The sequence below is a fragment of the Cystoisospora suis genome (assembly GCF_002600585.1).
Source record: "Cystoisospora suis strain Wien I chromosome Unknown contig_466, whole genome shotgun sequence".
NCBI classification, from domain to species: Eukaryota; Apicomplexa; class Conoidasida; order Eucoccidiorida; family Sarcocystidae; genus Cystoisospora; species Cystoisospora suis.
Window position 1 is genome coordinate 1 of NW_027153267.1, and position 13561 is coordinate 13561.

General features: G+C 56.2%; 1 protein-coding gene across 1 annotated transcript; it reads right to left on the reverse strand.

Moving 5' to 3' along the window:
• Nucleotides 1-5: 5 nt before the first annotated feature.
• Nucleotides 6-12981, reverse strand: CSUI_001165 (autophagy-related cysteine peptidase atg4). The gene is made up of 4 exons (XM_068061371.1): nucleotides 7858-12981; nucleotides 6523-7514; nucleotides 1777-6213; nucleotides 6-1430 (listed from the first exon to the last, which is right to left on the reverse strand). Exons 1-4 carry the CDS (start codon nucleotides 11930-11932, stop codon nucleotides 336-338), a joined length of 10599 nt encoding a protein of 3532 aa, XP_067926651.1. The 5' UTR covers nucleotides 11933-12981; the 3' UTR covers nucleotides 6-335.
• Nucleotides 12982-13561: the final 580 nt, after the last annotated feature.

Here is a 13561-nt window from a genome sequence, read left to right on the forward strand (position 1 = left end):
GCGCAACTCGAGCACGCCCCTTGCTTTCAAGCGTCGAAAAGCCTCTCCGAGTTTCCCCTCGATGACGGCAGACGGACATCGATCAACATCAGGGAGTCAGAGCGATCTAGCCGGAAAATCTCAAGTAGTTCTCGTTCTGCGCATGCTGAGCCCTTGCCAGTAACCCAGCGAAATCGGTGGCCGTGCAGAGGCGACTCCGACCGACGAGCTGTGCACCCTCCGCTTATCCCAGTCTGCCTTTTCCTACCTAGACGTCCGCGCAATCGCTCTCCTCTCTTTGCTTTTCCACAGCTTCTGTCCAAGCATTGAGCCCGCACCCTCATCCATCCCGCATGTTACGCCGGGGTCTCCTCGCAGTGATCACGGTCCTCTGTCAAAAGCGAAGAAGGGGTGCGTTGTTCGTCTGCTCTCGCCGTTTGAGAGTCACAGACAGCTTCAGCTCGCCGTTCTTCAACTGCGACGGTGTGTTGGTAGGTGAACGTTGCCCGGCCTTCAGCCGTGACCAGACTCTTCGACTTATTCTCACACGTTAGAGCACCTTGTGTAACACTGATACACTCTCCGGCGCGACAGCCACTCTCAAGCCCTCCATTCCCTTGCAGGGAAAACTCTGCCAGATGGTCCATGTCAGAGGTGAATTCCTGAACGCTGTCCGTACCCGCAACCCCACCCGGTCGGGCGTTTCGCTTTCGCGTGGGCAAAATATCCTCGCTTTCCGCGGAAGTACTTTCCTTTGTCTCCCGTCGTTCGTCCGAGCAAAGTTCTCCTCCCAGCGATGACTGGTGGTTCGCCATTCCAAGAGAGTTCTCCGTCATGATTTCATCACTCTGCTTGCGTTCCTTGAAACTGTCAGGACGTTGTTCGGTTGTTTCTTCCAGCTGCTTCGCTTCACCTGGCTCCCTTTCACCCGACTCCTCGACATCACCACTAACCACATTCTTCAGTTCCCCCTCCTGCTTCCCTTCGCTCTTCTCATTGCCAGTTCCTTCAAGTGAAGAATTGAACTGGGTATCGGGTCCCCCAAGCTCCTTCGCTGTCACGGCTTTCACCGAATTATCTTTGAAAGGCAACTCTGTCTGTTCACTTGCCTCTTCGTAGCCTTGCTCTTCAGTCCGCGGCCCCTCGTCGGCAGCTTGCACTTCACTCCCCACTTCTTCGTCTGTTTCCTGTAGGAGCAAATGGTCATCGTCTTCCGAGAAAGCGTAACAGTCCCGACGCCGACCCCTAGAATCATCTACCACCTGAAGCATTGCGTACTGGTCTGCCTTCTCGATGTGCCGTAGAGCACTTGCCAGCTCCCTGAGCTGCCGAGTACTGCGGACGAAAAAGGCGATCGAGAGAGAGGGGTTCAAAGCAGAAATGTCAGCGAGCTTCCAGCACGAACCCGCGAAAAATGAGGGAATCGCTGACGGAAGCTCCAATGCTGGCGGCTGCATGCATTGAACACAGAACACCAGCACCACGGTCGCAATGCTTGCAAAACCTATTCTGTCTGTGAGCCTTGTCATCTATCTTACCCTTCACAAAAGGACGACCAACTGAAACGATTGGAACACATTGCTTCTCGCGAATGCCGAACTGTGAAGCTGTCGTAACCGGTCGACAGCACAAAAAAGACCTCCAGAAACGCAGAGAGAGATGAACCTAACTCGACGGCTACAGAGGGTGCAGGGACACACTACAGAGCTAGGTCACCTCAGTTTGAGGTTACAAACCCCTGCGCTGATTTAAGGATCCACAGTCACTAGTAGACAACATCACTTTTGGCCGCCCTACCTGGATGCCAGAATGAGGGTCGAGATAAAGCAGAGTCTTCTCTTGTGTTCCCACTACGTAAAACGCCTGCTGTCCTCGCCCGGCCACCATCCCCAAAGACCAAGGAAGTTCCAAGTACGCCAGTAAAGAGGGTACATAGACAGGACTGATTTTGTCGCCCGTGCAAAGAGTGAGAGGGAAAAGTAACAGGCAGCCTCTCCGCCAGCGCCTATTGTCTCCCGTACTGCTGCGTCCTTCATCCTCCGTACCAGGAGAAGAGGAATCGGATGACCACCCTTCGTCAACCTTCTTCGGGTCCTCCTTCAGATGCCAGTCCTCCCGGCCTCTACCGCTCTCCCCCCGTGACGAGTCATGTGATGTCGAACTCGGGTCCTCTTCATCCACAACGCAACGGCTACCTCTCACTGCGTCCACCAATCCGCCTGGATCTTCCAGTCCGTCTTTCTTGTCACCGGAAGCTTCTGCAGGCCGGGTAACCGGCACTGAACTCCCTCCCGCTAGGCCGCCTCCATGCCCAGCCCCAACCTGTCTCCTCTCGTCGGTGTCGCGAAATCCCTCGTTTTCAACGTGATTCGCTGTAGTTCTACTTGATGTACTTTTGCTCGTCCCGGGTGTCGCACGGGCACTCTCACTGCCATGACGAGCGCTACGGGCCGACAAGTCAAACAACCCACCTTCCCGGCAATCACACCATCCGCCTCCAGCTCTGCTGCCTGGCATACGACTTCTCTCGATTTCTCTCTTCTGTGGTGGACCTTGATGGCTTTTCCCTCTTGTTAAGGCTGTCTGAACGTCCTTAGTCGCACACCGTCCACTGCATTTCTCACCAGTGCCCTCTCCGAAGTGTCCCTCCGAAGAAGAGGAGGATGCCGGCACAAAAGGAAGGAAAGGGACCCACCCACCTTCTCCATCATCGTCACATACCTGCGACGCTGGCGCTGCACTGTGCGACACTGCAGAAGCAGCAGTGTCCTGAGCAAATTGAGATGTACCCCTTTCAATCGTCATTTCCCTTCCTGTGGTATCATCGAGCCCGCAAGCTTCTTCCTTTTCGTCCTCGTGCGCTCCCTGGTATTCCTCTCTTCTGCTTCTCCGTTCTCCTATGTCAAGCCCGCCTTCTCCCTCGTCTTTCCCTCCTCCTCTCGCGACGTTTGTAACACTTGGTGCAACCTGATCCTTCTCTTTCACCCTTCCCGACCCGAAAGATCGTCGCGTTGTCCCAGGCGCTGGAGAATATGACGGAGAATAAGACCTTTGTGTGTTACGATGCGAAACAAGAACACTGGACGCCAACAGGAGGTCCTCATCTGGACCAGGAAGCAGAGCCTCAACACTACACCAACGTCCGGTCGCACTGCCATCGCTTGGTGCCGCGCTACCTTCACTTCTGCTAGTATTCAAAGGGAGAGAAGCTGACAACGAAGGAGAAGGAGATCCTAGACCACTGGCCGTGCCTCCTCCCCTTCCGCCTGACTCACACCTGCTGCTGCATTTCACAGCCCCGCCCCCGCCGTGACGGCGACTCCGACTGCTTGACAACATCCCTGAGCTACCACCGCTTCGAGCGCCAGATGGACTTATCGAAGAGATACAAAGCATACAATTTGGCAAAGCACGCAAACGCGGGACGGGCGGTGAGGAAGACGACAAAGGGGTGGACCGCCGCATTGCAAGAGCAGGAGAGCAAGGCAACGGATACAAAAGCCCACTCTCCTCTGGAGATAAAGCAGGGTCGTCTGGTGACGGGCTCTGTGTGAGGCCAGGTGTGCTCTTCTCTCCAGAAAACGGGGACAGAGCAGCTGAATTCACAGTGGGCGGAGTGTTATCGTCTGAAAAGTCCACGTCTAAACACCTCCTGCTAGATGGTGGTGACGGAGACATCACAGAGGAGTTAATAAAATCACCCTCATATCCTTGCCCATCTGCCGCGCTCGCCGACTTGCCTTCAGACGAATGTGCAGGTCGGGGAGACGAAAGCGAGAACGGAGGAACATATCGAACTGCTAGGGTTGTCGGACTAGCGACGCAGCATGTCTCTGGACAGTGTCCTGCTACAGGTGAGAGACTGCGTGGGTTCCGCGACGACCGAGAAGAACACGCCGCCGGAGCGGAGGTTGCCCGAAGAGCTTGAAACGGCTGTGGTGACACTCCCACGGGCGTTCTGGAGTGCTTACTCGTGGCTGCTTCATTCCCCACCACCGGTGTACCAACCGCACCCCGATCCACTCCAGCGACCTCAGAGTGAAATCCCTCAAGGTTGAGAGGTCGCTCACGTCCCGTGTCAGCAGGTGGAGCTACCGGACCATCACGGCACGAAAGATTCTCGAGCCCGAAGAACGGTAAGACTTCAGCCACAGGAGCCAGGGAGTCGCCCACCTCTTTGGAGTTACTCCTGTGAGTCGTCCTTGTTGACAGATCCCCTCCCTGCATGGTTATCGGAACAGACGACAAACGCTGCGCTCCGTCTGTCCCGCCGTCTCTCACTTCAGTCCCGCCCGTCCGAAGACGCCCCGAGCAGTCGGCTTTCTCGCCCCGGTCATGAAGCACTTCATGGGCACACCGTGACGTCTCCGACGCAACTGCTTCCGACAAGTCGTCGCACTCGTCCAAACCAATAGTGGTGATGTGGTTCCGCTCTTCACCTTCATTACTGCAGTCCGCAAAACGTCTGCGACTCGGGATATTCCCTTCTTTCGTCACGAAGTGGGAGACGGACGACGACGGAAGCTTGTTTCGTGGTACCCCGCTCGCTCGGACTTCACGCTCATTGCTGTCGATACCTTTCTGCGCTCCTGAGGAATCCAAACAATTTGCACTCGATTTTCTGTCTTGCCCTAGCCCCTCCTCTTCACCTTTTCTTTCCTGACTTGTCAAGAACTCAACGGCAGCTGCTCCTGCTGCTCCACTCCCTCTCTGCGGATCCCGCGTTTCCGCTTCCACTAACCAACTCGTCGCACTCGAAGCCGTCTTCGGATAGCTCCACTGTCCGTCCAAACGCTTATGTGAGGAGCCAGAAAAATGGGATGAAGATCGCGGAGATGAGGGTGCACTTGAAAATCCCCTGCGCGCGGGTTCTGAAGCAGCAAAAAATGCGACGGGTCGAGGACCCTTAGGGCTACTTAGCATCATATACGCTGAAGGGTCTACGCTGCCTCCAGCAATGCCTGCTGGAAGAGCTGAAGTCGAATCTTCCGGGATCACTCGAGGTGTCGGCGGAGGTAGCAGCCCTTCCTCTTCGCTTCCGTGATTCGCCTCGCGGTGACTGTCGCCGTTCTTCGTACCTGTCCCTGGGGCTGAGCATAGCGGACCGGATCCTGATGCAGACAAGCCGGAGAGAACAATAGCCTCAACCGGCTCGAACGCGTCCAGAAGCGGCGCTTTCTGGACAGGGACAACCAACTGGCTTGCTTCACTGCCTTCTCGTTCCTGTGCGCCTGACTTTCCAATGGTTTGTTCGTCCTCACTATGTTTCCTATCGACCTCGAGTTGACTTCTTCCCTTCTCTAACGTTGAGTGTACAGCACTGACCACGTCTCGACCCCGCCTAACTCGGCACCCCGCACAGCCATCTCTTCCACCTTCCACTGTTCTTCGTCCACCAGCCGACGATGTCCCGCTTGAGGCAACGTCCCACCTTCTTTCTCTCCTGTGCACATACCCTGCACCAAACCTCTCGCTTCCCTTCGGGTGCACGCTGTTCAGATTATGAACGCGGGAATCAAGCAATGAACCAGGCATACACCCCTTTGCCACGCTCGTACTGGCTCTCCCTCTCGACAGGGGGGCGGCCGGAGGCGGTACTGGGGATCTGTTGCTGCAGAAAGGAATTTCCTCCCAGTCTTCCTCCTCTGCAGCGTTCCCTGGACACGCCGAGCTGCCGTTTCCGTTACGCCCCGACCCACAGACACTGCCCGCACCGGGTGAAGAAGGCAGCTCACGGACTCGATAAAGGTTATGAGCACGCGACTGTGTATGCTCCCGCTCATTAGCTGACTCGGACGCCCTGTTCGGATGACCCGTACACAAGCCACTCGCACACTCCTGATTTCTTCGCTTGTGCAGGGTGCTTCCTCTCTTTCCTTCACAATCCCAGGCGGACGCGAGAGAACCAGTGGAAACGCCGTCCTGAAACGCAGCACTATACGGATACGCAACGCTTGCGTTTTCGTGAAAAGACGGCCCCTCATCTGGAAGAAAATGCGAAGCTCCTTCACCTTGCTGCGCTGTCCTACTTGATTCCCGACGAGCCGAGGCGCAGCAGCACGGGCAGCATACACACATCTCACCAGCCCCTGGTCGCTCATCTACTCTGTCAGAAGACGGCCCGCAAGAAGGATCTCCCTGCTGCTGAATCAATGTCACAGGTTCCAAGCACTGAACCAGAATGTCCTCTGGATAAAGAAGACCGTCCGCGCTTACGTAGACAAACAACGTGTCCTGAGAACACAAGGGACACAGAACCGCAGAGCTACACTTAGAACCAAATGCTACTCACGAATCACGGAGAACGTCATCGGCAATCTTTGTTCACTCCCGGGTACTTCGTCTAGACACTACACGAGAAAGAATGAGAAAGACGGAGGAAAAAAGGACAGACAGAACAGTTCAAACGGACGAGTACCAAAAGAACACTACAAAGACAAGGAGCCGCACTGCGTACACGCGCCACGCTGTGCACGTATATCTCCCTGCACCCTTCTCAAACCGCTTAGCGCATCAACAACAAAAAACACACGGACAACTCACTTTTGTCTGCGGTACGGATTCGACCAAAAGCTTTACGGCTGAGGAGGCTGTCGCAGGCCCAAACCACTCTCCCGCGAACTTGCCGAGGCCGCGCCTCTCAAGGGGGTTTTCATCTCCATCTTCCTGTATCGCTTGTCCATTCATATTGAAGCTCCGTTCGAACCTAGCTGCAGAATGAGCTACACGTCCATTACTATCACTGTGTCGGTTTGTGGATCCACCCCTTGCTTCCGTCTTTTTCGCTGAAGAGAGGAAATAACTGCCCGAGGAATCATCAGGAGACCGAGGGGATGCATCTCTGACTGCTGTATTAGCGGGTCCGTCACCAAAAGTGTGAGCGCTGCTTGGGCTGTGTGCATTCACAGAGGACGTAGAGTGGTCAGGGCTGAAGATGAGCGTGGAAGCCCCATCTTCCTTGGAAAGTGCTTCACCTGCATCACACGAACCCGAACAGGATTCCTCCTCGACCGTGTGTTTTTCGTCGGACGCCAATGATGTTCTAGCTACGCGGCTGTTCTTGCCCACGCAAAAAAGTTGCTCCTCTAGGCCCAGCTCACCATACAGTTGGCGCGCCCATCCGATTCCACCCCCTGCAGCCCGAATGAAGGAGAAAATTGAGAAGGGATAGGCAGCGGGAGGAGACGGAACGTCCAGAAACCACTCGAGCAAATCTTCAACCGACTGCGGAGAAGAGACCCCAGTCTCAGAAGAGCGCGAGACCGGCCCCAACTGCATCTTCGCCGAATGCGTCGGAAAAATCGAGGCGTTCGTGTCCAGTGGCCTACTCTGTTGGCAGGAGCCAATAGCCCTGTACATCGTACCGTCGGTGTCGTCCAGTCTTTGGCTCAGTGAAAAGACTGGTACACTGCTGCAAATGGAGTTTGAGGCTGATGGAATCATCTTGGAAGGATGAGGCTCAGGGGGTGACGGGGCCGCGGACGGGAGGGGGGAGGCCGCTGTGGTCGTAGGCGACTCGCTCAGCGTACATAATCCTGAAAGTAAGGACGCAACAACAACGACAGGGCTGGCTCACGCTCAGCGTCTTCTCTCCTGGGGTTAGAATCCCTTGCCCCAGAAAGCAGCACGAGCTTGCAGCATCGCATATCACGAGCTCTACGTCAACGTGAAGCTCGGAGCATGAACCTCAAGCTGTGTGAAGGCAAAGGCTACCGACTCTGTAACACCAAGACCACATAACCTTACAAGCTCTGTGTCGCTTGCTGCCCTAGCAGGCTCCTTGAAAGAGAAAAGCTCAGCATCCCACCTAAAGCACTGCCACGTTGCGACACGCGCCCCCAAGTGTCCGCAGTAAGGTGTGCCCACTTGCGCCATTACCTGCTTCTGCAGCAGCGTTCTTGCAGCCCTCAACACTCGATCGTCCTTCTTCTTGATGGAGTGGCGGCTCTCCCGAGTCCTTTGCCCCACCTTCTTCTTGTCCGGCTTCTTCGTCACCTGTCTCAACAGTTCGCTCAAGCCCGTCTTCCTTCTCCGTTAACAAAGCCCTCGTGGCCCGCTTGCCGCGACGTCGATGCTTCCTTTCTCGCCTTCTGTCGTCAAAATAATCAGGTTCCTCTTCAGCACCTAAGAAGTGCCTCTTTAACGCTTGCAGCAAGAGCATCTGGGCAGCTCGAACCGTACACCCCCAGCCCACATCGCTGTTGATGGCAATCCATTCCCTGTCAGGTCCCCCTCCCGCCCTCCTCTTCTTCTCACCACAACACCTGTACATTGGGGCAAATCCGCTCCGATAAGTGAACCGCGCGATACTCCTTACTGCTGCAACCAGCTGTTGCTGCACATACGCCGCATCAGAAGAAACGCATCCGATCCTCCAGCGCGGCCATGGCTCTCCTCCAGGCAGCGTCAAAGGTAACCGTCTGCTATATGGACTTCGGGCACTACTTCCCTTCTTCCCTCTTCGTCTCCCTCTTCCCCGCTGGCTCAGATTGCACTCCTCCATTGGTTTGGGAGAATCAGGTGGAAGCAGTCCGGTGTCTTCCTTCGCTGACGCACCAGAGGTACACCCCTGCCCTGACTTCTGATCTTCGGGAGCATCAGCTTCAGAAGCTGATGAGACAGGAGCCTGTGCACGCTTGCCTCTTCCTAAGAAGCCTGTGAAGGTGCCAGCCCCGCCAATATTGTTGGTTGTCATCATGGCGAGAAATCCACTCCGTGCCGACGAAGTCTTCTTCTCCGCTGGATCGGCAGAAGGTCCGTCTTCCGCTTGCACGGTGGGGGTACGAACAACTGAAAGCAAGCTGCGGCGCTCTGGTGGGAGGGTGTCCCCTGTCACGTGTTCAGCAGCAGCTCCGGTGTCTTTCTCTTTCGCCTGAGGTGTAGACTTAGTTTCATCACTACTAGCTCCTGCAGGAGCCGCGTTGCGCCTCCACCGATCCCCTGTTCGTGCACTGGCGCCTGCAGAGTTACGCCGTTGAAGGGTTCTCCCAACAAACCCCCCTGGTCGCCCTGAACCAGTCATTCCCCACAGCAAACTTCTAGTCCTGGGGCCAACGCAGGACGATGACGATTTAAGCATCTCCGCCTCAGTCTTCTGTGCCGCGGCCTGCTGATCAGGCACACTACTGCTGCTTCGCCTTCTTTTACCGTCCTCGGGTCGCTCAGCACGGACGGCAAACCTGTCAGTCATAACCTCATCATCCTCGTCCTGTGTGTCCCGAACCCAAAACAGCTTTCCCAGGACTACTGCACGCTGTCCCGCCTTTACAGCTCCCCCCTCCTCAGGACCCGCGCCCCACGGCGCCGCCCAGTTAGCGAGGGTATGGGTCCAGGTAGAAAACACGACGGTGACATCTTGTTGCAACTGCTTCAAAGACCGCACACGTCTAAAAAGAGAGTTTCCTGCTGTGGGCGCAGGTGGAGAGCCAACACTATTTGATGTCGAGAGTAAGGAGTCGTTTCGATCCTTACTCGGATGCTGTGACTGTACGCCGTTGATGCCTCCTACACTCCCGCTAACACCACCACTGGGCGAGCTGCCAGCTGGTGAACTACCTTTGCTGCTGGCAGCCGGGCACGCGGCACGCCGCGCTGCTCCCCCCCCCGCGGCTGCGGGCACTCGAGGAGATGCACCCGGACAAGAGAAAAGCGAACTGTCGGGGGGACAAGCGTAGGATCTTCCAGCTGAACTGTTGCTGTCGGGCAGAGGAGAACGTGGACGCACACCGGACCCTGGAGGGGGTCGGGACAAAAGACGCGCGAAAATACCGCCGGGCGACGAAGAAGAGGCAACGTCTCCCGGTGAAGTAGGGGTTCTGGAACCTGGTTCACCTTGCACTTCAGAAGAGGACAAAAACGGCCCTTCCACGGACGAAGGAGACCGATCCCGGCTGCTCGACTTTGACGCGTACGCACGATTCTCTGCATGCGGTCCAACAACCGAATGGAGGTGCTGGTGGTGAGGGTGGCGGGGGCAAAACACTGCCAGAACGCCATCAGTCGAGTTGGTTGAAGGCAGGGTGGGCGACGAAGGAACGTACGAGGTCAAAACGCTGGCGGTATCCGTCTGCTTCGGTGTGCAGTACATAGACGTGGAAGAAGTCGAAATTGAAGACGAGATACGAACTGGGGGCGCTGCCGCCGTAGACAGGAAAGGGAGAGTTGAAAACGCGCAGACTGGAGGCGGAAGACGGATTGTAGCTAATGTCCATGATGGCGGGGCCGGGCCCGCTCCGGGAGAAGGTGTGGGGGATACCTCTCCAACAGAGAGCGGGGAAACAAGGACAGGAGACAGAGAAGAGCTCGACGAAAAAGACCCAATCTCACATCGGCGTGTTATAAGGCTCGAGCCACTTGACGCAGAGAGACCAGTCTCACTCGCCGAGCCAGCATAAGCGGATGTGGTGGACCTGCTGCTTCCGTTAATATCACCAAAGCCTTCAACTCCTTCCCCTTCTCCCCCTGGTTCCAGCGCGTTCTCTTCTTGACGAGCTGCATCCGTCTCAGCCGACATCACTCCACTATCATGCTGTGAACTAACAGAAGGCAGTTTCTCAAAGGAAGCGAAAGACGTAGACATGCGCAGTAAAGGCGACTGCTGTCCAATGCTGTCATCTCCTGCGTCTCCAACCTGACGGGCAACAGCGGATACAGACCCCTCCGCGAAACTGCCATCCACTCCGTGGTCTACCGAGTCACAGCAGCGGTCGCCACTTCGCGCACACGATGTACCACTACCACCTGAGTCAGCACGTGGTCCGATGCCGTCCTGTTTCTCCTCTGTCTGGCCCACTCCGCCATTGCTCGCCTCCACGTTTTCAGAGTTCCCTAGGTGGGAAGCTTGAACACTCGGAGTCCCATGTTCGTTTCTCTGAAACGCAGAAAGAGTTTCAGTGCACTCGCTAGTCGGAGCTTGGACACTGTTGGGGGTCTCAGCGGGCAACCCCTGTCCTCGGACTTGCGTCTCCGGAGGCGCGGGCGTGGAAGTATTGATGTCCTTGCTCCTGTCACACGAAACCGTAGACGCGCTGCCTGAAGAGAGTTCAGCTGGTACCGGCAATGCTGCGGCCCTGCTGTGCGACGCCGACTCGTGCCATGCTTCTCTGTCTTTGTCCCCCTCCTTTAGATGTTTTCTTTCAAGTCCGCCCCCAGACCGCAGTCGGGCGCCGTCTGCAGAGTCTCCGTCACAACTGCCACCACCTCCGTGAAAGCCAGTTTGCCCCAAGCCTTCATCTGAAACCCGTAAGTTCTCATTTCCTCTCTCTTCACCGCTACCCGGCGATCTGGCAGCCGTAGGCAGTAGGTTCCCGCGTGACGCGGACCCCGCGGGCGACTGGCCCGAAAGCAGATTCAAGCCTGGGCTAGGGGACTGTCCCGTCTGCTGCCCAGACTCCTCTGCAGCGCAACGTCCTTCATCTACTGCTGTGCAAGAGCACCTAGTGTCCTGCGTCATACAAGTGACGGCACTTGAATCCCGAGCCGGTGAAGCATTCCCCCGAGCCTGGTCTGCCTGAGAAGACAAGGGGTCCTCGGTACGCACTAAATGTGAAGCCACTTCCGAGGTCACATCAGTCACCGGCTCGCATAAAGAGCGGAAAGCAGGGTTGCAAAAAGCTGTCATGCCGTTGTCTGTGGGGCTGTCACGAATATCCACGAGCTGCCGGTGCTGCTTTGAATCCAAGACGCGGGTCATGACCGTCTCTTGCTTCCCGACACCCAGGTTATCACGTAAGTCAGATACTAGCTCCTGTTGCAGAGCAGTCGCTAGCTCTGTAGTTGTCTTCACTACTTGCTGAACTAATGCATCCGGGGTTGATATGAAAGAGGGAACTCCCGGATACGAGCCAGAAAGCGCAGCATCAGAAGGGACGCCAAACGAGGCGGTCGTCCCTTCCCCCGCAAGACAAGAAGTCTTCGGGTCCTCATCAGCAGGAGATCGCTGTTTCGGGGCCATCCACAGTCTCGCAAGTTGAGAACAATACAGGCCGGGTGGTTAACGTACCGGTGCGCTCACAGAGATCCGAGCGCCCAGCGATGGTCGCGCATTCAATAGGTATCTCCCATGCAACCAGCTTGATAAGACCCAAACATTTACACTTTAGTGGCCGCAGGCGGACAAAGTAGGCATGTGCCGGCGACGGCATGAAGAAGTTTCTCGATGAGAATGCCGCTTGGCCGACAAAAAAAAGAAGAAAAGAACGCTGGAGCGCTGGCACGTGACGATCCAAGACAGGAAAGAGCTGACAAACAGTGACAAGGAAGAGAGTCACTAGCAAACGTGTCACTTGTTACAAAGCAGATAGCGCACACGAAATGCCATGCCAGAGCAGCAGAACAACCGCCACGGACAGAGGGAAGTCACTGTGGTACCCAGAGACCGAGACGCTGTACCTGCGAACAGAATCCGCTACCGCCGGCGGCAAGGCACACGAAATCACGAACACAAGTGTATGGAAGAAAACAGGAAAGCAAAAAGGCCGCAAAAAGGCTCAAATTCAGCTGAGTTGGTACTCGTCGCACAGGTAATTACCCATGTTTCCGTTTGGACAAAGCGGCGAAGAAGCATCGGCCAGAGGCCGCCAGGACGGGTGAGACTGCCGTCGGTTTGACAGCGCAGTCCGTAGCCAGCCGGCACACATCGTTCCGTCACGAGAAACGAACAAAAAGCACAAGTTGGGAAACGCTCGGGACGGAGACAGAACTAGAAAGGAGAGAAAAGTCGGACGCAAACGTTCACCGACCCAACGAAGCCGTCCGTGTCCGTTTGACTCAGTAACGCCATGGCGATTCAAGAACCCCCTGCTGTTGTGCGGCACCCGCCGACTCGGGTGAGGTAGCAGCTTGCTCCTCCCTGAATGGCATGACGGGCGCGCAGGTTTCTCCCGCCACTGTCATTCAGCTTCCCCGTGTTTTAGTTCGGCAGCAGTGCAGCAACTCGTTCGTAGTTCTGACAGCTTTCGTTGTCTCAGCCGAGTCAACTTCATCTGTTGACGCAATCCAGGGGAAAAACGCTACCAGAAATAGACAACGCAAGCACGTTTGCTGCTGGGAAGCACTCGGCGCCACCGCTGGCCAGCCCCGGGCCTAGCGTAGGGATCTCGGCTCAAACGTCTGGGCGACCACTGTCTTCGTCCCTAGCCGTCGTGGCGCCTGTTCAAGCCGATAGTACTGCTCAGATTAGCGCCCGAAAAAGAGTGACCCTTTTGAGTTTGTATATTTTTGGAAAGCATGATAGCGACATGCTATATGCCAGCTGCTTAGTAGCCCGACTGTCGCTTGTGTAGTACACAACAGCTGTACCCGCATGCTTTCGGCTCCAGTGTGCTTCTGTGACGCACAAGAAGTGACCACAGAAGTGCAGCGGCGGCCACTGTGGCGGTCCACCATTGCAGTTGCCCCAGTGGTGCCTGCGTTGTCTATGTGGACCGTCGGGGTCTCAATAGTGAGCAGAGCTGTTTCCCGCGCCCCGAAGCGCCATCTCCTGAAAGTCTCTGGTCACGCCCTGCTGGCCGCGTGACCGGACGTTGCCGACTGCCCGTATGGCGCAGTAGCCGTACATACACCGCAGACCGGAGTGGCCGGT